Source organism: Enoplosus armatus, chromosome 7 (assembly GCF_043641665.1).
Source record: "Enoplosus armatus isolate fEnoArm2 chromosome 7, fEnoArm2.hap1, whole genome shotgun sequence".
Lineage (NCBI taxonomy): Eukaryota > Metazoa > Chordata > Actinopteri > Centrarchiformes > Enoplosidae > Enoplosus > Enoplosus armatus.
Genome location: NC_092186.1, coordinates 19,444,093 through 19,468,960, shown reverse-complemented (window position 1 = coordinate 19,468,960; position 24,868 = coordinate 19,444,093). Strand labels below are relative to the sequence as shown.

Sequence of the window (24,868 nt, the reverse complement as noted above, 5' to 3'; positions counted from 1 at the left end):
CCTATTCAGCATCAAGACAGCCTGTCTAAGTTGTACACTAACAACTGCTCGACTTAGTCTAAACAAGACTAAACATGTCAGTGTGCTTCAGCAGAAGTGCCTGTCGGATGGTTGTACAACACTGGAAGCCTCCTCCTCACGCAAGCCTTTCCCTGGGCAGAACTGAGAGAGCTGCATCTGATCATTTTTGTCACTTTTCATGTTTACACCTGAGTGCAACACTATGAATGTCTTCCAGGAAAGATGGTCTGAAAATGTTATCTGTTATTACCAATCCAAGTATTGTTGCATCCTCTCTGTCATGGCCGACTGTTTACCCTTTGAGGGAGGCTGTCAATAACAGCTATAAACACTTTGCCTACAGACGTACGTCGTTTGTTTTGAGCATACTCCCGCCTTCATAGTCTTGCACTTTAGCAGCTTTGTGAGGCTCTACTGCTCATTGTAAAGAAAACCAAACTGTAAGATGGAAAAAAGTTGAGGTTGAAAGTTTGTTTTTGATCCTTAGCAGGTAAGTAAATGGAAAAAAAACGAGTGATTGGTATGATTTGGTCACAAATCAAAGTGTTGGACAAATTACATTTTTGACCTGAGGATGGCACCAAATGAAAAGTGAAGGGATCACCAAAGTTATTACAGTTCATCCTAAAGGGAACATGAATGTGTGAACCAAATTTCATATCAATCCATCCAATAGTTGTTGAGATATTTCAGTCTGTATCAAAGTGGAGGACCAACCTGACATCACTGTCCCTACAGACAGAAAATATATAAATTACATGAAAAGCTTCATGACAAAAATATGGCTAAATTTGCTAAAACAAAAAGAAAAAGAACAGTACGGTACCTTTTAAAGTGTGGCAGATAATTTAACTCACAAATAAACACAATGAAACTTTAAAATAAGGATGACGATGATGAACCTTGAGTGATGATTTTCTGCTTCAGGTGCTGATTTAATCACCTAAAATTACACATAGTGTTTTACACACACAAACCTCATTAACACTCTCATGAAAACAGGATACAGTCACACAGCGAACCTCTGACTTACAGGACTACACCTCTGTTACACTCTTTGATTAGGGAGTGGATGCCTTGGGGGGAAACAACCTTTCTAGGTTGAAGTGAGCGGGAAAACAAGGATACGGATGCTGTGTGAGAGTGGAATCTGGGTAAAAGGTCAATGTGATGCAAGTGAATGAACGGAGAATCAACCTTTGAATTGTGAATAACAGCTGCTTTTAATCCCCTGTGACATCAACATATGAAGCTGTGGACGAGCGCTACCTTTCACACACTTTTCTTTTCTGCCAAATGTTGTGAACAGCCTCCCATAGACGTTAAAAAACACAAGAGACAAGCAAAGAACCGAAGACTGCTTTACAAAACTTATATTTGCTGTTTGAAATGAATTCATGAACCAACAAATAAATAAATAAATAAATAAAAGCAAAACATATGAAGTAAAATTAAAGTTTTTTTATAGGATTGCAGAAGATTTGTGTCCTTTGGTTAAAAATAAATAGAAAATTTGATAGCACTCTCACTGACTGGAGTTAAACATAAATGTGATTAAATGCATGTAAATAAAATGTAAAATGTTCTAGTTTACTTTCTAAAGTGAATCAATTGAGGAAAAACGTTTAGATTGTTAAAAACAGTGCAAAGCTAAATGTGATTAAAGTGATAGTTTGACATTTTGAAATACGCTTATTCACTTTCTTGCTGAGAGTCAGATGAGAAGATTGATACCACGTTTGAAAGGCAAATATGAAGCTACAGTCAGTTAGCTTAGCTTAGCATAAACACTGCAAACGGGGAAACAGCTAGCCAGGGTCTGTCCAAAGATAACAAAAACTGCCTACCAGCACCTCTAAAGTTCACTAACTAACATGTTACTGTAAAAATGACATGTCACGATTTCACGGGGGTTATGTGCCGGATTTTTTCTTGGCCGGGCTCCAGGAAGTTACTGGTCCCAGCCAAGAAATAGTCCAAGCCAAGTAACCCCCTGTAAAACCACAACGTGTCATTTTTACACTTGGGATTTTGTACGAATTAAACAAACAAGATATAACGTGTTTATTAGTGCGTTTTAGAGGTGCTGGTCGGTGGATTTTGTTATCTTCAGACAGAGCCAGGCTAGCTATTTCCCCGTTTCCAGTCTTTATGCTAAGCTAAGCTAACCGGCTGTAGCTTTATATGTACAGTACAAACACGAGAGTGGTATTGAACTTCTCATCTAACTCTTTTCAAGAAAGTGAAGTGTATTTCCCAAAATGTCAAACTATTCCTTTCATTTTCTGTTGAGAGTTTTATTTCCCTCGCCTTGTGTTGCTGACTGTGTTATTTGAGGTGACTGATAATGACCTCACAAACTCTCAAGGTTGAAGATCCCGACAAAAACCAAAAATAATTTCTGATCCAGCTGCAGCACTTCTGGATGTTTTTGTCGCTCTGGGTTCAGTTTCTCAGAGTGTTGCTCTCCAGCTGTGCATGTCTGATCCTAAACAGAGTCGGGGGAGCAGGTATTTTCTGCCCTCGAAAGGCTGATGCAACATACCAGACATGTGGCAACACCCTCACCTTTCACACACTAACCCAGTGGTGCCTAAAAACGCTGTCTACTCCCACCAGCAGCCCCTCTGTGGAAGCTCATGTACTGTACATGTGCAGATCTGATGGGGCATGTTGTGTTGTCGTAATCTGCACAGTTAAAGTGCCCTCGAGGTTCATAAACAATCCAGGGATGTTTCAGGATGTGTTAGAAGATGAAATCTGTCTCAACCTCCTGCTAATGTGAGAGTGTGACGTGTTGAGATTCATTATCTGCAGATAACCACACTTAATCTGATGTTTTGGAACTATATTGTCATTTCATTTGATATCTGCCGGTCAGTGTCATCCACCTCTCTCGAATCACAGATACAGAAATGCATTTTAAATCTTGTTTTTATGTTATTATTATCATTTTAAAAGTTTTTAAAAAAAAAGGGATATCACTGCAATCAGCATCAACGTATGAACTTTGCTATACTGACACTCTACTGATATTGTAATTAATTTAAAATGTATGTAAGTTTTAAAGCTTGGCAGACCTTAACAGCAAAAACAAATGTTAAATTCTTTATTTAATCCCTACATTTCCTGTCACTGAAAAGATGCCGGATTCAGTGTTTAAGTTTGATTTACAAATGTTTTAACTGATGAAGCAAACTAAGCAACAAACTTTCTGTAGTCACCTTTCATACTGAAAAGACATGTTTTTGGTGGTGCATCACTTTAAACCTGCATTAATTCATTTTTGTGGGCAGCAAAACAAGCTATGAACACATATATATATAGACATATTGTTTTAGAGAAAGAAAATGTAATCTAGAATATTTTTTACAAGTTAGCCAGTTAGTAAAAACTACAATGGATAAACGGTTAAAGCAAGAACTGCCATTTACAGATAATCTGAGCAAAAATACCACTTAATTACAATCTCTCAGAGGAAAGCGAGAGTTTCTGAGCCAACATTTGGAGAAATGTATTGTTTATTAGCTGCACTCTGTATTTGACAGTGTTTTTCAGAGTTAAATGAGTCTCATTAATCAAGGAAAATAAAGGTGCTGTGGCTTATTTTGAGGTATTTATTTTGAAACTAATTTGCTGACAGTGTCAATAAAAACAAGAGAGTCAGCAAAGTAACCTTGAAAAAATGGTCAAAACGGCGTCGGTGTCCTAACTGGTCTCTTAACATCCTGACTGAGGACTCAGTTACTACATTTTGTGATGACTACCACCACAAATTTAAATGAGGCGTGACATTTATTCCAATTTACAGGAAAACGGCTGGTTATTGTAACTCGGCCAAGGCAGGCACATGCGAGCTGCCACGTCCAAGCAAAACCTCATCTCCAAGTGGGACATTGTGTAAGTGAGGATGGAAAACCACCTCGTCCAGCTGATTCAGGACACAAAGCTCACGTGCAGAGCAGCAGCCTGCAGCACAGTTACGTGCCGTGTGCACAGTCGCGTTTGAGGGCAGCGCCCGGACCTTGACAGACACAAAAAGTGATCATGTAAAAGCAGCTCAGTGTCCTGAAGCTATATTAGGACAAAGACGGCCGTCAGTGTTTGCTTTAGTTTTATCTTACTGCACTTTGTAACTGTGTAAAATGCCGTGCAAATATAGTTCCTCTTTGGCTGTCTGGTTTCGTTTTGAGTCATGGAGGTTTTTCTTCGTCTTTTTACAAATGAATCAAAAGTCGCAGCTGGTTTAAAATGCCTCCACGACACCTGACGGGATATTTGGTTTGCGGGCTGAGTCAGAGGTTGAGAATAGTTCATTCTGACGGCAGAGAGGATTTCACTTTCCGTTTTAGTCTTAGCAAAATGGAGCCATTAGTATTTTGTTTTACACCATAACAACAGTGTGTTACTCAGTGACAACAGTCAAACATTAAACACACTGACTATTTGGTTGTTTTTTCACTTTGCTAGCAGCGGCGTACCCTAACATTTGGTTCAGACATTCATGGTTCACAGAGGATGAATCTGTGCAGGAGGCATAAGCCTTCAGGGTTTTCTGCCAGAAAGACTGTCTGTCAGAAAGGCCTGAGGGCAAACGTCTTCCATATGCAGACTGCTCAATGTAAAACTGATTTCCTGTCAGCCTCAGCAGTACTTTGTGTTAAACGCTAAACTAAGATGGTGAACATGGTAAACATTATACCTGCTAAACATGTTTAACATTTAGCCCAAAGCAAAGCGCAGCCTCACTGAGCTGCTGACATGGCTGTAGACTGTAGACAGATGTGATTTAGTTCTTCATGTTGACATTTGTTTTTTTAGGGCTGCAACGATTATTTTATCAATCAATCTGCCAAATATTTTCTCGATCGATTGATTGTTTGGTCTCTAAAATGTGGGTAAAATAACACAAAAACAACAATTTCTAAAAGCCCAAAGTGATCTTTGTGAGTCTTTAAATAGCTTGTTTTGTCCGACCAACAGTCCAAAACCCAAAGATATTCAGTTTACAATCACGAGACAAAGAAAAGCAGCAAATCGTCACAATTTATGAGCTGGAAAAAGGTAATATTTGTCATTTTTGGTTGAAAAAATTAAAGTATTTATATAGTTTATATATTTTAAAGAGTTTACAGGGAATTTACAAGTGCCCTTTTAATCTCACACAATGTGTAACTTCATGTTCTCTGACTGAAGTCTTAAAAATGCTTCTGAAATGTCACAAAGCCGTGGTTTACCAAAACGTACTGCATGTGTGTGCTTCATTGTTTGGCATGACATCTGTACCTCATCAGTACACCACGTGCCGTGTGTCTGGGTGTGTGTGCGTGTGCCTGCGATTTGCTGGATTTTGTTGTCAGGAATGAGTGTGTAAAAAGGCCTGAGGGCTGAACTTTCCCCTACTTCTCACACTGACTCCTCCATCTTTGAATGTTCTCCAGCATTCCTGCTTCATGCCGAAGACACACAAACTGTAACTGTGTCAGCTTGGGCTCTAGGATACTGTGATGGGCAAGGGTGGTTTTACAGAACAAACTGAATTGAGAAAGTATTTGAATAGCTAATGTGTATAAATTAAAGGAGCACAGCTGGAAAAAAAGACTACTAACATGTAAGAAATGTATACCTCCAACAGAAAAACAAAAACTGTATCACTGGAGAAAAATCAGAAGCTGACATCAGACTTCATCTGACTTCAGTGCTTCTGCAGAAAATCTCAGTTTGAGCTTTGAAAATAAAACTGAATCCATGTCACGTCCCTGAATCACTGAGTGTTTAATCAGTAATTCAGACATTTCATTGCATCATGGTCCAAGTTCTCTGAAGGGTGACCACTGTGAAAGACTTTCCACGCCTCCAACCACCCCTCCATCCCCACCTCCAAGCTCTAACAGCCAATCACAGCAGCCCTCTGCGGCAGCACTGAGCTATAAAATCCTCACAATGCCATTCAGCAGCACACAACAGAGACAGAGAGAGAACCAGAACCAGCTTTCATATTGAAAGAGACCACAGATCCTCAGCAGACACAAAGATGAAGATGCCACAGCTTCTCATCCTCCTGTTGACCATTTTGGTGCACGCAACAGCCGGTTTCCCCACCGACAGAAGAGCTCTGCCTGGCCGGGACAAACACGCCTCCTGGGACGACGTGAACGTGGTGGCTCATGGCCTCCTGCAGCTGGGCCAGGGTCTGAAGGAGCACGTGGACAAGACCAAAGCCCAGATGAGAGACGTCAACGCCAAACTGAAAGCCTTCAACGGCACGGTGGCCGAACTGGAGAGGAAGCAGCAGGAGCAAGACGAAGCTCTGAAGGCAAAAAGCAAAGAGGTGGAGGAGAGGGAGAGGCTGGCGGCAGAGCTGGCAGAGGAGGTGAAGAAGCAGAGCAAGGACATCCACTCCAGGATGGACAGACTGGAGGAGAAGGTGGATGAGGTGCTAACAGAGCCGACACTGGACAACAACAACAACAACAGCGACCACGCAGGAGTCCCATTTATCCAGGTGAGAGAAAAATATTGCTTTCATGTTATTTACAAATTACATGAAAAATAGAAGCTTTTCTGTAAGCAAATATCATAAAAAAAAAACTTGCAGAACTTAGTCATGTTGTAAAAGAAGAGGGATGTTATGTCTGAAACAAAGCTGTATTTCTCTGCTGTTTCCAGAGGCTGGTGGCGGCTCAGAACAAACGCATTGACCTGCTGGTGGAGAAAATCAAGCAGCAACAAGACAAACTGGAAAAGCAAAGTCTGCACCTGCAAGCACTGCAGAGCAAGGTGAGTTACACCCCAATCAATCGTACAGTACACAATACAGATTTAGCTGATGTTTAACAGTAAACATCTAACCACAGGACTACTTCAGAGTTAATAGGATTCATTTTCTGTTCAGATACAAACGTTTAGTTTCTTGACCCTGTGACTCTGTGATCCACCAGGTTTCACACAAGAGAGTGAAATCACACAGACGGAGAGATGAAGAGACGGCGCTGAGAGGAGAAGCAGAGCAGAGCAGAAACACATCAGGTAAGAAAACAGACAAACAAAGGTTTAAAAGTGATGGAGACGAGTCGCTGTGAGGGCAAGGGGAAAAAAGTTGAGACTTTGAGCAGTAGTCATTGTGAGAGGGTTGACCTCAACTGAGTTGAAGATCGCAGCAGATTTTAAACCATCACTCAGCAGCAAGTAACCTTTGCCCTCATTTCTTCTTCTTTTTCTGGGCGTTCCTCCTTTAGGTACTTAGGATATATAAACCAAAACAGTTTATACCAACACAAATCACATATACATACAGGTATTTTGAGGTGAAAACACAGATCACATTAAATAAAACAGTTGTGAAACCCGAGCAAATGTCATTCAGCAATGGAGGGAATTTACAGGCTCAGACACATGAGCTATTGATCATCCTAGAGCACAAAAAGTTCACCTTTGCACCTGAATTTATAATACTTGACTTGCTGGCAGAGCAGCTCACATTACAGTCCAAAGATCAGGAGAAAAGCAGCTTTTAAAACACACCTACCTGTACTGTATGTTTGCACGCTCTGATCTCATGCAAGGTATAAAGAAAGAAGCAAGTGTGTGACATTAAACCAAAGACTCATCAACAACTCAGACTGAGGCAGCAGAGTCAGTGATCTGATCAGAGTTTTCTTTGTTCTGGTTTTCTCAGGTTTGGCCAGAGACTGTCACGATCTGTTTGTACAAGGGCAGCGAGCCAGCGGCGTCTACACAATCCAGCCAGAGAGCTCCCAGCCCTTCAACGTCCTCTGTGAAATGACTTCAGGTGAGTCAAACAGGATCCTTCCCTAAGAGGAGATATTTTAGTCCAAAGGATTGTACACATCAGTGTTATATGATGCCCTAGGAGATATAAGTGGCTCTCACATTTTGCAATTTTGGCCTTTAAAAGCGTAAAGTTCTCCATTGAAGCAAAGTGTTCAAAGCCTCTTGAGCTCAACCTTTTCTCTCTCTGCTCTCTCTGTGTAGAAGGTGGATGGACCGTCATCCAGAAACGTCTCGATGGATCCCAGAACTTCAATCAGCTGTGGGAAAGCTACAAGAAAGGCTTCGGCAGCCTGAACGGTGAGTTACAAACAAAAAGCTCAAAAAGCTCATCAAATATCTGCATCACTAAATCTCAGCGGCAAAAATTAATCTGAACATTTCTCGTCCTTTCAGGTGAGTTCTGGTTGGGCTTGGAGAACATCCACTCTGTCTCCAAACAGGGCCAGTACGTCCTGCAGGTGGAGCTCTCTGATTGGGTGGGACAGCAGCAGCCGGCGGCTCACTATCGATTCCAACTTGAAGGAGAAGAGAAGAAGTTCACTCTCCACCTGCAGGAGGAGGAGTCTTCATCTGGGGTTCAGGAGAAGATAATATTGACCGGAGCCTCAGGTCTTCCTTTCTCCACAGCTGACAGAGACAACGACCTCGCTGCGGAGGTCAACTGTGCTGAACTGCTCTCAGGTAAGACCACTACACGTGCCCCTAAAAACTAAGCTGTCGGGACGGCTTAATACCAGGAAAAATTTGAATAAAACTAAAAGTTGGGGGCAGTCTTTTATTAAAAATCCTCTCTTTTGTTGCAGGCGGTTGGTGGTTCAGCAGCTGCGGTGAGTCAAACCTCAACGGCAGATTTTCCAGAAGGCCGAGCCTGCTCAGACGACAGCAGCCCAGAAGACAAGGGATGTTTTGGACGTCCACAAAGGGACAAAACACCTCAGTGAGGACCACTCTGCTGAAGATCGCACCCGCCACAATAAACCAATAAGCTTAGCAGTCTCAGAGGACCAAAGAAACAAAAGACTGAAAGCATAACATGTCTATTTCCAAAATGCACATTAATGATGTCTCCTGATCATTCAGATATTTCTATGCTATGCTATGCGATACGATAACTCGTCTCAGTGGACGTTTTCAGTCATATTGACAGTTGTAACTATATTCCCTTTATAAGGGTTTTATTTCTTAATCTTGTTTTGTAATACTTGCTGTATGTGTTTTTAAAAACATCTACTTTGATAATGTATAGTGTGTTATTTTCAACATGGATACACTTTAAACTTTTTATATTTCATTTATATGAAGTTTTTAAAAAGGTTTAATAAATCTCGGCTCTTTGTTCAAGCTTGGCAGTGTGACAGCGTACAAACACAACGACCACCCAGCGGAGCCTCGCACCATACAGCTGCTCCTGAACATCCATAAAACAAACACTTTAATGTTTTTACTATGTCACAACATGCGGCAATCAAATTTATCTCCATAAATTTTAACATCTGTTCACACCTGAACATAAGTGTAATGTTGGTGTTTGCTGCAGCTGGACTGACAGATTGCATGTTTATGTGCGTGTGTGGTTGCCATCAAAGTTTTAGAATCAAACTGATTTTCAATCAATGGCTCTCGGAGGCTTCCAACACGCTTTACTGGAGTTTGAAAGAGGTCGACCACGATTTGTTTGGCACTACTGCTCCCTGCTGGAAAAAATGAAAAAATAAAAACACCAGAAAACAACTAAATCTCTCACTTTGTTCACATGTTCTGTTGTGTTTTACGTCTGTGCCTGGTCGGATTAAAACATTGCAGGAGATATATGAAGAGGTTAAAACTCTTTAGTCTTACGCAGGAGGCTCAGTTCCTGAGCTGTTTGGGGGACACCTGACATTGACGTCCTCCAGGATCCATATTCTTCATACGTTTAAATCTGACAATCAGGATGACAAAATTATAGATAGACTGTAAACACCCCATTGTGATATTGGGCTTTATAAATAAAACTGACTTGACCTTTCTGACTACTTTCTCATTCTTACTGCTGCTTTCCCTACAGTATAACTGCAGGCCACAAAAACAACTGCTGTATTGAGATGACTCGGGGGGGGGGGGGGGGGGGGGGGGGTCTGAGGATAAAGAGAGTCTCCTGCAGTCTTTGAGGTAAATGTATGATTTTGGGTCATTAAGATTGACTTGAGAGGAGATGTCCTCATAAGCCCCCTGAGGCTTGTTTCACTCCTCCTGACAAAATACTAGCATTTTGTTTCTGAATCTGGCTTATTCATTGAAGTTGGATTCAATGTGTTTAAGTCACTTTTATTCGGTTCCATCTACCTAAAGTCAATCATATATCAAAAGGCCCAAAACTGTTTGTCTACCAATTGCCTGAACTTTTCTGTGTTATTTTGCAAAACAATATATCTGAAATGCTTTTAAAAATAATATATTTAATTTGGTGACAAGACTTTGAAAAAGATTGTTCACTTCTGTTTATTTCTTCAATATCTGAGAGTACATTTACGCATGTACAGGTCATGATAGCTCATCTTACAGATGGTCATCAGACACAGACACACATGAAACAAGGCATTTCATTGTTGTAGGTCCTCAGACAGATTCCCTGATATATATACTATATGAGCAGGTGCTCTTAAACTCTTGCAAGGCACCTCAGACTGCCAACAGTTGTGTCATACATCATCTTATAGGTCAGTTTGTTGGCACCAAGGCAAATATGTAATATGTGCAAAAGTCCTCAGCAGCAGAAGAAAAAGAAGCTCCCCGGAAAATTAAAGCAAGCGAGTGAGTGAAACAGCAACAGGTCGCTACATATTTCCATTTATGAATACATAAGAATCCATAAAAATATGGTTTTTTAATAACACACAATAAAAATGTGGCATGTAACTTTTTCTTGTAGAACTGCCAAAGTGTGGCACACCACATAATAAGTCATCCGATTTCACATGAGAGCAAAACAAAAAAAAAAAACACTACAGAGTAGACGACAGAGGGGGTTAAGAGCTTGCTTGTATGCTCTTATAGAGCTTTACATTTACTAACTTCACTCCAGTGTTTATTCACAGACACAGGGAAATTATAACTTTATCAGTTGGGTCCCAGAAAAACAAAGTGAGAGTTCAATAAAAAAAAAAAAAAAGACAGCACAAAAAATGAGAGAAATTGCTTCCAAAGCAGCAGGTCCACTTCTATACTGTTTGCATTGCTGACAACGTTCTGTTGAAGCAGCATTTTAAACATTAATGTCATCATTGTGTATTTTTTTTTTTTACTTGTTCCACTGTCTGCCACCACCACAATCTCAGAAAGCTTCAGCCCTGTTTGTTCAGGACGAACAGTGCCCTCTGCTTGTTTCGGGGCTAAAAGCAATCCAAATCCAGCAGACTTCCTATCACTGTAAAACACGGTGAAAAGACTACAAGACTTCACTCAGTGATACATGGTGATTATACTACGGTCTGAACATTAATCTTGAAATGATTTGTTGATGCTAAAATACTTCTGCACCTTTATGACTGACAAACAACTCTTGAGGTGTGATGAGGTTTGGCATAGCTTGAATTTAACATAATAAAATCAAGTGAAAGAGAGGTTGATGCAGGTTTAAATAAATGGAGGAATGGGAAGGAAGAGACAAGAAGAGGAGGGGAGGTCAGTGTGTAGAAAGGCTTATCAGAGGTTCTGCTGGAGGAAGTGCAACAGCGTAATCTCGTAATGTTCTCCAGACTCTGGACATCGGATGCTGTGTCGCTCATTAGGATAAACCTGGAGAGAGAAAAAAACAAAGAAAAAAAACACTTTGTCATTGCAGGATTAACTGGATTCTTACATGTTCTTTAAAATTACAATTTGTCAAATGTTTTGAGGATTTTTTTTACAGGCAATTATCTTTAAGTTTAGAAAGGTTTGTAGATTTACTTTTCTTGAAATTATCAAATACGATTTCTAAACTTTTCCACAGCTCTACTGCGGTCTTGCTTTAGTTTATTAAAAGAACAGAAGAGACCCAAACAAGGACGAGACCATAACAGGTTTGTTTAAATTAAGTTTGTAATGTGCTGTATCATGACACTGAAGCCGAAACGTGTTGGTCTCACATTAAAGTTGTTCTTTATAAATGTTGCTGGAGTTTTGACCTCTTCAGACTCACTTTAGTTTATCAAAAAAAAACATCCAGACTCAGTCTTCACTAAAGTCGGTTTATATGATTAAGTCCTCCCACCTGCAGGTTGTATGGCTTCCCTGCCCGGATGAGTTGAGACACCAGGAAGTTAGTGTGGAAAAAGTGCACATTCTCATCTAGAAACCCATGCAGGATCAGCAATCTGTTGGGCCTGTGTTGAGCACAAAGACAGAGTTCTTAGTTTCTCTACTCGTGTTCACATATAAAAATGCAGGAGTAAATGTAACTGATGCCAAAACTAACAGGAAAGCAGAATCAGATTGTAAACTTCGACCTTCTCCTACATACTTCTTACCTGCACCTACAAATGAACTACAATCAATAGAAACCTGCATTGTTAGATAAAAAAAGTACAGTAAAATATTGCATCATATAGTGAGTGTCTGTCACAGTTGAGTGGTGGACATAGCATCTGAATAGCAACTGACGAACATGGCCAAAGACTTGCACTGATCCCCCCCAACACAAACACAAGTTATACGTTATATTAACGTACACCGCCCCTGTCCCCCCTGCGTTACATTAACGCACCCACCCCCGACTGGACACTTTATTTGGTCATTGCACTGTTTGTTATTTATTTTATCTTCTTTTTTTACCTTTATATTTTTACATGTTTGTTGTCAGCACCATCAGACCACATCAAATTCCTTGTAATGTATGTTACTTGGCAATTAACAGTTTCTGATTCTGATTCCGAATTGCAGAAATACAAAAGTCAGTATTTTAAAATGAGAGCTCTCACTCATTGGGGAGTTTGTCGACATGCAGGGCGACAGAACAAGCCTCGTATCCCTTCTGGTTTTTCTCAGGCGTGTCCAAATATCGCTCTGTGTAGCCGGTGTCATAAGCCATCCACAACGTCACTGGAGCTCCTGCAATGGCAACCTGAAAAAAACAACAGGAAGTCAAACAGAAGCATTTCTTGTTTCTTCCACTAAAAACAAAAAGAAGCTAAAAGTGCAAATTGAGTTTAGAGCACAATGTTTCATATTACCAGATTCAAGAGACCAGAAAAAGAAACCCACCAGAGCTCACAAGAAAAGATAACACAGGAATTTCTAATGAAGTTGAAATGGTAACTAAGTAACTATTACATTGCTCGAGTTTAAACACAATAACAGAGTAAACGTTGGTGGTTTTGACCTTGAAGATGTCAGGTTGGTGGACGAGGCCCATAAGGGAGAGGAAGCCTCCGTACGACCAGCCATGGATGGCAACACGACTCATGTCCACAAACTTGTACTTGTCAGCTACGTAGTGCAAACCCTCCACCTGGTCTTCGATCTCCACCTGACCCTGATTGGAGGAGAACAGGGAGGTAACTCACCTGGCATCAACACCCTTTCTCTACCAATTTACATACAATTTCTTATCCAAGGTCACAAAGTCCTAAAGGGCTGCAACACATACAAAAGTGGCTAAATCTTCTCATTGCAGAGAATAACATGTGAATTCTAATTGTAGTATTATGACAGCATGAGGAAGTAGCTCGTTGCAAGTTCCATATCTATATTGCCAAATTTTGTCAGCAAGTTTATTCATTTCTTCTATAAAGACATTTAAGAGTAAAACATGTCAATAAAACACACACTTTCATTCTGCAGACAGATCATTTATGTAATTAAAAAACTACCATTTTGTCCTTCACAGCTCCTTCAAACGTGAGTCCCCGCTGACAGGAGCCCCGCCCATCGATGACCAGCACAGCGTAGCCCAGAGACGCCAGTGTGCTCAGCCGCAGGTACTTCACTCCTTTATAAGAGTTATTCACTAACTGGACCTGGAAGAAAAACATGTTTACAGAAATGTCATTTGGTCAAAAAACTAAAGCTTTAACTGTCTGTTCCTTTGACATCACAGTCACGTTTTCACAAGTCCTTGATGATCTGCTAAATGCTGATGCTAATCTGCATCATGCCTTAAATCTTGTTCTATTACTGATGTAAAGCAGAACTTTCATGATTTTAGAAAACAGGACACAAGAATGTAACATAACAGCGGGGGAGATCAAACCTGCGGACCGCCGTAAACGAAGACGACGGTGGGATGCTTCCTGCCGGGTACCAGGTTGTGTGGTTTGTACAACATGCCATACAGCTCAAAGCCCGACTTTCCTGTAAAGCTAAAGATCTCTGGAGGAGTGCAGTCGAAAGCAAAACCTGGAAAAAAAAACAGCAGACACAAATAAAAAATAAAAACAATATACAAAACAAAAACAAAACTGTCACAGCTGCCAGACAACATTTCATCTGTTAAAGCAGTTTGTTTTCAGTACCAGAGGACTCCATCATGCTTGCCCAGAACTGCGGCTCTTTGTGCAGCGGGTCGCTGTCTGAGCCGTTCAGCTTGTAGATGTGAACACAGGGTGCTGTAGTCAAGCTGCTGTAATGGCTGACAAACATGTCAAAGGTCTGTATGGAAGAAGAAGAAAAAAACAGGGGGACAGGGTTAAACTGCATCCCCAACCATTTAAATGTCTGCAGACATCTGTGGAGGAAAACTCATGGGGTTTTGAAAGCTGACGCAAATACCAATATTTTTCTTTTGAGGGTACTAAAGCCTGATAATTTGTGCCAATATTCTACATAATATAAATGTGTCAGAAACAGGAGTGAAACAGCATTTAAACAGCATGGAAACACTTAAAACACATAAAATGAACAAATAAAAGCACAGTTTTATGTTTGTTTCAGGTTTTCCAGGCTGTATTGTAGCTGTGGTCAGGCAGAAGCCAGGCAGAATGACTGGCTGATTAAAATAAAAGATGAATGTTGATGAACAGTTAAATCTGTAAAACCCTAGTGTCATTCACAAATTTTAGCTGTATGACCAGTGAACGTAGCTCTTAACAAGTTATATAAACTGCTAGTTGACTTCTCTACACAGGAAAGTAAACATGGTTACTATGGTTAGCATCGGTTATCTGACATTTAAAATAAAGAAAATGTCATTAAAAATGAAATCATACAAATCTTACGTTTGCTGAGCAGCTTGTTGTGCTAATGCAGAGAAAGAAAAGTTCACACTTGCAAAAGCTACAGTGAAACTCCATAATGCAAAGTTATCCCAGAAGACAAAAATGTTTGTGTTTGTGCGAGTTGGAATACCTGGCTCACAGAGCAGCTGTGGGAGAAGCCAGGTTTGGTGAGTCGGACAATTTCACCTGGCGACTCGTAGTTCACAACATAAAGATGATGCTCCAGAGGAGAGTCTTTGGTTCCCTGGAAGTAAACCAGCTTTGCTGCCTCGTCCACCCAAATCTGAGGACTGGATGAACGCTGCACAAACACCACAAATCAAGAAAAACTGTTAAAATCCAGAAAAAAAAGTTGTTTTGAAGTTTCTTCATTAATTTGCTTCAGTTACTGTACATGCCCGTCTTATTCCTTTCTTAATTTGTTCTTATACCTTTGTACTGTTTGTTATATGGTGCTTTTATTTTTTAAGCATAATAATGTATTTTATCTAAATATATAAATGTCTTATTTAAAATAGTAAAAAAAGATATGGAACCTAAAAACAGGGTTCAGTGCAGCTTGTGATTCAATACTCTCTTTATTGTCAAAACTGTATTTTTGAGATTAAATTTAAATAGTTTAATGTTGAGTATATTCTTCACACTGACAATTGTCATGTGTACACACACAGTTCAATTTTCACACTCTTGCTGTTTTTGTGCATTTTCCAAATTATTAAGACCTTATAACTATCTAATTGATTACCTAATTGACTTCTTGTTGCAGAAGCCCTGAAAAACAAACTCTTCACTGAGATATACTGTAAGTGGACATCATGCAGCACATCTCAGATGTAATCTACAACTCATTGTATTGATGAGTGGATGTGGTGGGACAGTTAAATGCAGCCTTGAACAGATATGTGGGCTTTACCTTCGCTCCGTGATTGGCCAGCACCTCCCACTCCCCACTGGTTACTGTCACCTCCTCTTTGACCGGACACTTGAAATCATCTGGTGAGAGAGGAGAGAAGATGAGTGGATAAACTGATAAGATCAACTGACTTAACTGACAACGCAGGGAACATTAAATGACTTAACCTTCACACAACCAGTTTCCCATTGCATGGCATAAGTGGTCTTAAAATATCTTTGCCTGTGGTACCTTCTTTTCTGAGTGAACTCCTACATGCTAATTTTCATATTTGACGTGTACTTCGTCTGCTGGACCAGACATTTGCTCATTTTCTCAGCAAAAAGAATAATCTTGATGAACTGGAAAGAGCACAAACCATCCTGCTTTGCAATAAGTAACTGGTTGGAGGACTATCTTGATCTGTTAAACATGGAGAGAGCAGCAGCCCTTCTTAAAGACTTTGATAAAGGCCTGAGCAGCCATTGGGACAAGGTTAGGAACTCCATGGAAACACACCATGTGACATAGTCTTTACTGTATTATCCCATCAGTTACCTCCCCTCCACCCTTCATATTGTGTCTGTGTTTGTTTTCTTCTGTTTGTTATATTTTGTCTTGTGTGTAAATAAAATCTTTAAGGAAGAAGGTTAAGGATTTGTTTACATAAATAAAAACAAATAAAAACTCAGGTCATGAAAATTAAAATTACAATAGAAAACCAATAATTATTCAAAAAACTGGAACTAAAAAAACGTTGTGGTTCATGAATCATCTCTTACATAAACCAAATCAATTTTCCTAACCAAAGTCATTAAATAAATAAAGCAATGCTACCTTCTCTGAGGACATTTTGTCTGGTACACCTGGACTATGTATTTGTGACACCAGCCTGTGCTTGCTGATAGCGTTACCTTCAGAGTGTGTGTAGCCGCTGGCCCAGTTGTAGCTGCCCGGCTGTAACAGCGAGGTGATCTTATACAGGTGGCAGAAACCGGTTTTTGATTCGTTGACAGTTATGAAGGTGATCTCATCATCACTGGTTTGGATGAATGGATGGAAGATGTCATGGACCTAAAAGACAAACAGATGGTCATGGCCACTGAAAGCTGCACTGAGCAAGATGTTAAACATCAACACACCTTTTCAACATAAATCATGAAGTGGGGCTGTAACAGAGGAAAGAAATCCACAACAAATAACAGACTAAATGCGTCGCAACTGAGTCAGACATGAGGGCAAAAGCTTTTGGCTTCAATGTGAACTGAGTCTTAGTAAGACGTGGTGCTGGGCCTCACATTGATCCAGATGTCACTGGTCTCCTGGTAGATGATGAAGGGCTGGACGGTGTCTCCGAGGGCTCCCAGGCTCTCATACCTGCTGGCCTCGTCCTGATGTGCAGGGATGAACAGCGCTGGAGGCAGCAGGACCAACTGGAGGCGCTGCTGCCGTCTGTCCATCATGACCGCCCATGCACTGACACACAGAGAGGAAAAGTTGTGAGTGTGAGTGTGTGCAGCATACTGACTCCATATTACTCAAGTCTGGAGCTTCTCAAAGTGTAAAGGCTATTAAAATCACAGGGTGTTGTGTTTTTTCTACCTTTCAGAGAAAAACAAAAACTTACTATCGGCCGTCTTTGGTCCATCCAGCTCTGGTGATATATTCGGCACCAGGAAACAGGTTGGTGAAGGGAACAGGCAACTCCTTTTCCTGTGTGCTGACAATCTGAGGGAGAAACACCAACGCAGAGTTGACAGTTGAACATTTCTCTGAAGAACTTTCTGGTAAACTATTACGTTTTGTGACAGTGAACAAGCACTCACTTTGCCAAGATTGTCCGTCCTGATTTCTGCTATTTTGAGAGTAATATCGGGATTCTTGCTGCCTGGATAACAAACAAAACTGAGTTACGTACCAAAATATAAACACACATGAAACCTTTCTCATATGAACAGAATTCTGGATAAGCAATGTGAGAAGGAGTCCTGCTGTACTGACTGAGCTACACAACAAACATGTAAAAAGTTTAAAAAGGATTCTTGTGGAGATTTTGACATCTAGTAGCGCTCTGGAGTAGCTTTCTTTTTAGTGGGTCACCATTTTGTTTGTTTCATGCCCCTGCAAAAGCAGGGAAGAAGAAGACTGCTGGCCAGTAAACAGGGATGTAAACAATGCAGGTTTCGGAAAACTTTCGTTTGATTACAAGTAAAATTACACAGAACACATTTAAACAAACTTTTTATCATAAATCCAGGAAACAATAAATGCATCACATTTTTTTTTACTGTGTGTGTGTGTGTGGTGTGTGGTGTGGTGTGGTGTGGTGTGGTGTGGTGTGGTGTGGTGTGGTGGTGTGGTGTGGTGTGGTGTGGTGTGGTGTGGTGTGGTGTGTGTGTGTGTACCTGCACGTGGGTATCGGTAGACATCCGTCTTACGCTCCTCCAAAGCCGGAGATGGAACATGAATGATCTCAACCTCAGACTCGTCCACCTCCTCATACAGAATCTGCAGAGTCTTACCACCATCTGATTCTACACCAGAGAGAAAGACCAGTAAAACCAGACAAAGATGGGTTTGCTTACAGCACTTTTGAGACACAGGTAAACTCATAACATTCTTGTTATTTATGAATCTAATAATATATCTTGATTTGAAAGCTAATATTATGATTACAATGATTGTTAATTGTTAAACTGTATGACTCACTCACCTTCACGAGCAGCTGGTGACCACCAGTATCCGGTGAAGCGGTCAAACTCTTCCTGTGTGACAAAAGTGGCTACACCAGCAGATTTGGGGTCCTCTTTTGGGTTATCAATACCTAAAATAATACAGAGGAAAATAAAAACACTGTGGAAAACAGTAGCACGTCAGACTCTCTTCAGGATCATCTGATCATCTCAATCCTGACCTTTATGGCAGAAGGTGAGCCTCCTTTCTTCACCCGTCTTAATGCTGGTCACCCAAATGTCGTTGTTGTTGATGAAGCCGATAAAGTTGGGGTCCCCGGAGCAGATCTTGGGGTCCATACGTGTGCCTGAGCTCTGGCTCTTAATCTCAACCGGCTGCATAGGAGAAGTCTGCACAAACACACAGAGAGGATGGAGGACATCTGGGGTCACAGCTGGTTCCACAACAACTATAACCGCCCCAATTCTTGGTTATGAAATAATTGTGACTAGAGCTTGTTTTTTTCCAGCTTTATTTGTTCAGGGAGGAGTTTCATTGCATCGGCAACGCCCTGACCACATTAACTTGTTACACATTCACACCTTCTGTGAAGCTGAAGCTGTCCAGTACAACCAGTCTGACAGTCTGATCTGCTGGCCACTGAGCAGCTCAACTGGAGCAATTCTGATAATCAATTAATTGTATACGTAATTCAAATCAAAGCAACAAATACCAAAATGTACATGTCCCAGCTTTAATAATGTGAGGATTTGCTGATTTTCAGAGTCACTAAATATCTTTGGGATTTGGACTGTTGGTCAGAACAAGACATCTGAAGATCTTTTCTGACATTTTACGGAAAGAAACGATGAAATCAATCTAGAAAATAATCGATCAAGATACAGTGCATCCGGAAAGTATTCACAGCGCTTCACTTTTTCCACATTTTGTTATGTTGCAGCCTTATACCAAAATGGATTAAATTCATTTTTTTCCTCAAAATTCTACACACAACACCCCATAATGACAACGTGAAAAAGGTTTTTTTGAGATTTTTGCAAATTTATTAAAAATAAAAAACCTGAGAAATCACATGTACATAAGTATTCACAGCCTTTGCTCAATACTTTGTTGATGCACCTTTGGCAGAAATTACAGCCTCAAGTCTTTTTGAATATGATGCCACAAGCTTGGCACACCTATCTTTGGGCAGTTTCACCCATTCCTCTTTGCAGCACCTCTCAAGCTCCATCAGGTTGGATGGGAAGCGTCGGTGCACAGCCATTTTCAGATCTCTCCAGAGATGTTCAATCGGATTCAAGTCTGGGCTCTGGCTGGGCCACTCAAGGACATTCACAGAGTTGTCCTGAAGCCACTCCTTTGATATCTTGGCTGTGTGCTTAGGGTCGTTGTCCTGCTGAAAGATAAACCGTCGCCCCAGTCTGAGGTCAAGAGCGCTCTGGAGCAGGTTTTCATCCAGGATGTCTCTGTACTTTGCTGCATTCATCTTTCCCTCTATCCTGACTAGTCTCCCAGTTCCTGCCGCTGAAAAACATCCCCACAGCATGATGCTGCCACCACCATGCTTCACTGTAGGGATGGTATTGGCCTGGTGATGAGCGGTGCCTGGTTTCCTCCAAACGTGACGCCTGGCATTCACACCAAAGAGTTCAATCTTTGTCTCATCAGACCAGAGAATTTTGTTTCTCATGGTCTGAGAGTCCTTCAGGTGCCTTTTGGCAAACTCCAGGCGGGCTGCTATGTGCCTTTTACTAAGGAGTGGCTTCCGTCTGGCCACTCTACCATACAGGCCTGATTGGTGGATTGCTGCAGAGATGGTTGTCCTTCTGGAAGGTTCTCCTCTCTCCACAGAGGAACTCTGGAGCTCTGACAGAGTGACCATCGGGTTCTTGGTCACCTCCCTGACTAAGGCCCTTCTCCCCCGATTACTCAGTTTAGATGGCCGGCCAGCTCTAGGAAGAGTCCTGGTGGTTCCGAACTTCTTCCACTTACGGATGACGGAGGCCACTGTGCTCATTGGGACCTTCAAAGCAGCAGAAATTTTTCTGTAACCTTCCCCAGATTTGTGCCTCGAGACAATCCTGTCTCGGAGGTCTACAGACAATTCCTTTGACTTCATGCTTGGTTTGTGCTCTGACATGCACTGTCAACTGTGGGACCTTATATAGACAGGTGTGTGCCTTTCCAAATCATGTCCAATCAACTGAATTTACCACAGGTGGACTCCAATTAAGCTGCAGAAACATCTCAAGGATGATCAGTGGAAACAGGATGCACCTGAGCTCAATTTTGAGCTTCATGGCAAAGGCTGTGAATACTTATGTACATGTGATTTCTTAGTTTTTTATTTTTAATAAATTTGCAAAAATTTCAAAAAAACTTTTTTCACATTGTCATTATGGGGTGTTGTGTGTAGAATTTTGAGGAAAAAAATTAATTTAATCCATTTTGGAATAAGGGTGTAACATAACAAAATGTGGAAAAAGTGAAGCGCCGTGAATACTTTCCGGATGCACTGTATGTACTGACAGGGAAATTTTACAGTTGAAAATAGTTGTGGACAATAATGAGACGGTATATCTTTGTTATTTCTGTACTGCAACTACTTGTTACTTACCAGCAGACATGTACGCCAATACTGATATATCTGTGACAAGCTAACATTGGCAGGTAATTATATTAGCATGGCTCTATTCTATATCTGCACATCCTAAACTGAGTACAGCCAATTTTCTAAGTTTAAATGTAACTATTCATATTCTTACTGGGAACGACAAGGGACTTAAAAACCCCAGAATTCTTTCCCTCTGGCCCAGGAGTTGTTGAGGATTGTCCTATTCAGCAACCTCATCAACCTCTGCAGGTCTGTAACAGTCATTCTGTGCTGTGTAGCAATGGAAGTCTTACTTAACGATTCTTAAACTCACAATGAAGCTGTTGTTTCCACCATCACGGCAGTAGTACAGACTGCTGTTGGCCTGGAACAGGAAGAGGCCGCTGGGTCGGTGGTAATCATATGAGGTGATGCCAGACACCCCCAAACGCTTCCTCTCTCGCAGCAGCTCCTCCTCCCGCGAGAAGCCCCCGTGGTGGGGGCTGGCCTGAGGTCAGGGGTGACAGGAGGACACACAACGTGACAATGCTGGCCGAGTGAGGTCAAAGTCAAAGAGTTTGTTCGGGGCATGGAAAACAAACAAGCGGTAAGAAAACTTTACCATACTAAATTAAAGCGAGAATTACAAAACAAATGAAACCTTTTCTCTTCTCTCTCTTCAGCAAGAACAAAGTCTGTTTATGAAATCAATGCAGCCAAGTGTAACAGCTGGATAGCAATGAACATCAATTCCGTTATAATATTTTCTTGTGTCCTCACAATCATCCTCTAAACAACAAAATATTCTCTTTAAAAAAATCTGGTTCAGAGTGCAGGAAGGGAACTAAAAATCCTCCTCACCTGAAAATGATCCAGCAGCTGTTTCCACGACAAAACCAACAGAGCATCTTTGCGGACCTTCTTGGGAATGTCCGAGTAGAGTAATGCGTTTTCCCTGCTGGCATAAGGCATTCCTGTAAGAACAGAAAACACAGACCAGGTCAAGTTTGAAAACAGTTGCAAACTGTTCTCACCAGCAACTCGGACTCACCAGCTGTATCCACAGATTATTCACAGACACATGCTACATTTCAAACTGACTGAAAGGAAGCTACTTAATCTGCAGGCCAACAAGTCAGCGGCCGCTAAAAGCACCTCATCTGAGCTGGGTTTTATTCATTTTTTGACATCTGTTGTAGAAAAGTACGTTGTTTGACACTCAGTATGCTTTAATTTCAGACCCTACCTGAAAATGAATACATTTTTCAACAACTCCCAGCATTCAGATCCCCGAGCTCACCAAGGTAGTAGATGCGGTGGGAATGCGGACTGATCTCATCCTTCTGGATGAACTGGAAGTCATGTGGTGCCTTGTTGATGACCACGCCTGTGTTCTTGCGGCTGTTGTGGATGATCTTCCGCAGGCCGTCCCATGTATGCTTCTCCACCTGGAACTGGGTGGGATTCACGTCCTCCATCTCCACCACCTCTGTGCTGTCCGAGAGCTCATCCACCCCCGTCATGCCTGCCAGTGTCTCTCTGACGCTGTGGACAGACACTCAGACTGATCAGCTCAGATACGTCTACAGTAAATCATGATGGGAAAGTAACACTAGCAAATTGCCAAAGATAAAACAATTAAGCACAATAAAAATTAAATATTTAAATAAGAATGAAATAAATAAAAATAAAATACCCAACAATAAAATATTAATTAGTTAAAAAATAAACAAATAGAACAGATAAAACATATTAGAACTACAATGAAACAAACAGATGACATTTCATTAATACATTTCCTCTGCACTATTAATGAAATTTGATTTTGCCCTTCATGTAATTTTCTCACAGACAGAATCTGTATTTCAAGCACGATGGAAAAAGCTTGATTTGACTAAACTTTTTCATGTAATCAAAATGAATGAAATTAAAACCAAATAAACAAGGTTCAGACATCATGGGGGGGGGGGGGGGGGGGGGGGGGGGGGGGTCCCATACCTTTCCTGGCCGTCTTCTGTTTTGTCTTCAATTTTCAGCCTCTTTACTCTGTGCATTAACCGTTCAACAACCCTGGACCAGACCTGACACCCTGTGGGAGACCAGGTAAACACATGAGCACTGAAGAGGTTTGTTTCAAGTTAAAACTACTTCCACACCGTTTACATGGTAGCAACTGGTCTAACTGACAATCAAATCATTTAAACAGATGTGTGAAAACCTAGACCATGCCCTAAGCTGAGCTCGCATGCTATGAACAGTGAAACTGTTACTGAGGTGACGGCCCCATTCAGGGCAGACGTCTCTGTGCTGCTTCATCGAGGAGCTGCTGCTGCTCTTCAGTCGACCGCCGCCACACTACCAGCTGCGTGTTCCTGATATGGAGTCTCACTGAGGGTGACTCAGCTGCATGATGCTGGCAATTCAACGTCTGTGTCATAACGGTGGCAAATGTTACACTTCCACTCCACAATTTACTGTAGGCTGGTCTGTTGCCTGGGGCCTAAATGAAGTGCTAATTCTACAGATGTTCGTTCCCAGAAGACACTACAGCCGCTCTGTGAACACCAATTCATGTGCCATCAGATGTGTCAGAAGAACAAATCTCATACTTGGAAATCTGAGTTGATTAGAGTGAATTATGATGCAGGGAAACTTGACCAAAACTGAGTCTGAATGTTCATTTTCACACATATACGACCACACGTAATCACATGACGATCACTGAGCCATCTCCATGACAACTGATGGAACTCCTTCTGCTGATGAAGGCCGTGAGATGGGGTTAAAAGCTCCAGAAAAATCTATTAAGTAGACCTTGAGTTTAGATTTAGATTACATTTTTGTCAAATGACTAAAACATCTGTTTGCCGTCTTATTTATGGAGAATGAGAATTATGTGTGGTGCTTTATGAGTCTACTTATCTATCTGTATCTGTCTACTATACTCATAAACATTTGGACACTGGTTTGGGTCTAACTGATTACTGTAAACATGAGACTTCAATAACTAGTATTGACAAACCTTATTTTTGGATATTTTGTCATGAACTCACCAAATATGACACCCCATATTAAAAAGAAGCTGATTCTGCTATTTTCCACACATTTAACATGCATATCTGTGGCATCATCCTCCGCCATTGTTTGCACATATTGTGTTTTCAAATATCCACGTAAAAGTCATTTTGTTTGTTACAGACAACAAATACTTTTAGTTTCATTTTTGACACATCAGCTAGATGAGGCTAAACGTCCACAAACTGACCGGCTGCCTCTCACCACACAGACATCTGGCTAAGTGCGTCCTCCCCATCAAACCTGACAAATCCTAATCACACAATAATTAAAACCCTCTGTGTATACTGTACGTTGCTTGGAGCTAGCTAGTTAGCCGCCCATTAAGAGGAGACTGGCGACTCGGTACCTAACGTTACCAAAACAGCACTTCTTGATGGAAACATATCAAAACAGTAAACACTCATTCATTTTTAGCTTACACTTTCTGCCCAAGGACCTTGAGAGCTTTTCTCCTTTTGTCGAAGAAACGCCCGTGTTGAAACCAACCGGCCAGGGTCTGAATAAATTACAGAAGTCAACTACTTTCCAGATAGCAGGTAGCTTAATGCTAATATGCTAACAACGCGGAAATAGATGGTGGAATCAAATGATCCAAGATTACAACCTTTAACCCGGAAATGA

At 41.1% G+C, this 24,868-nt stretch overlaps 2 protein-coding genes across 2 annotated transcripts; one reads left to right on the top strand and one right to left on the bottom strand.

Annotated features, from left to right (window-relative positions):
- Positions 1-6,037: 6,037 nt before the first annotated feature.
- Positions 6,038-8,828, top strand: LOC139287272 (angiopoietin-related protein 4-like). Its single transcript, XM_070908237.1, has 7 exons — positions 6,038-6,526; positions 6,691-6,801; positions 6,963-7,050; positions 7,700-7,813; positions 8,017-8,112; positions 8,209-8,496; positions 8,619-8,828. Exons 1-7 carry the CDS (start codon positions 6,056-6,058, stop codon positions 8,798-8,800), a joined length of 1,350 nt encoding a protein of 449 aa, XP_070764338.1. The 5' UTR covers positions 6,038-6,055; the 3' UTR covers positions 8,801-8,828.
- Positions 8,829-10,278: 1,450 nt separating this feature from the next.
- Positions 10,279-24,792, bottom strand: LOC139287271 (dipeptidyl peptidase 9-like). The gene is made up of 21 exons (XM_070908236.1): positions 24,667-24,792; positions 23,168-23,258; positions 22,470-22,714; positions 22,031-22,143; positions 21,504-21,677; positions 18,797-18,965; positions 18,596-18,706; positions 18,288-18,416; positions 17,709-17,770; positions 17,510-17,610; positions 17,181-17,358; positions 16,797-16,956; positions 15,904-15,983; positions 15,121-15,291; positions 14,289-14,424; positions 14,027-14,172; positions 13,647-13,793; positions 13,157-13,309; positions 12,756-12,898; positions 12,050-12,161; positions 10,279-11,592 (listed from the first exon to the last, which is right to left on the bottom strand). Exons 2-21 carry the CDS (start codon positions 23,221-23,223, stop codon positions 11,500-11,502), a joined length of 2,679 nt encoding a protein of 892 aa, XP_070764337.1. The 5' UTR covers positions 23,224-23,258; positions 24,667-24,792; the 3' UTR covers positions 10,279-11,499.
- Between the last annotated feature and the right edge of the window lie 76 nt (positions 24,793-24,868).

What these genes read in the sequence shown, in the direction of transcription:
- LOC139287271 (XM_070908236.1), bottom strand. Translation starts at nt 23,223, where the DNA reads ATGCACAGAGTAAAGAGGCTGAAAATTGAAGACAAAACAGAAGACGGC. An exon ending in CCAGTGACATCTGGATCAAT is followed by an intron (nt 16,957 to 17,180) that starts GTGAGGCCCAGC and finishes TTTGTCTTTTAG; the next exon opens with GTCCATGACATCTTCCATCC. An exon ending in ACAGCTGCTCTGTGAGCCAG is followed by an intron (nt 14,425 to 15,120) that starts GTATTCCAACTC and finishes TCTTCCATACAG; the next exon opens with ACCTTTGACATGTTTGTCAG.
- LOC139287272 (XM_070908237.1), top strand. Translation starts at nt 6,056, where the DNA reads ATGAAGATGCCACAGCTTCTCATCCTCCTGTTGACCATTTTGGTGCAC. An exon ending in CAGGAGTCCCATTTATCCAG is followed by an intron (nt 6,527 to 6,690) that starts GTGAGAGAAAAA and finishes TGCTGTTTCCAG; the next exon opens with AGGCTGGTGGCGGCTCAGAA. An exon ending in CCTCTGTGAAATGACTTCAG is followed by an intron (nt 7,814 to 8,016) that starts GTGAGTCAAACA and finishes CTCTCTGTGTAG; the next exon opens with AAGGTGGATGGACCGTCATC.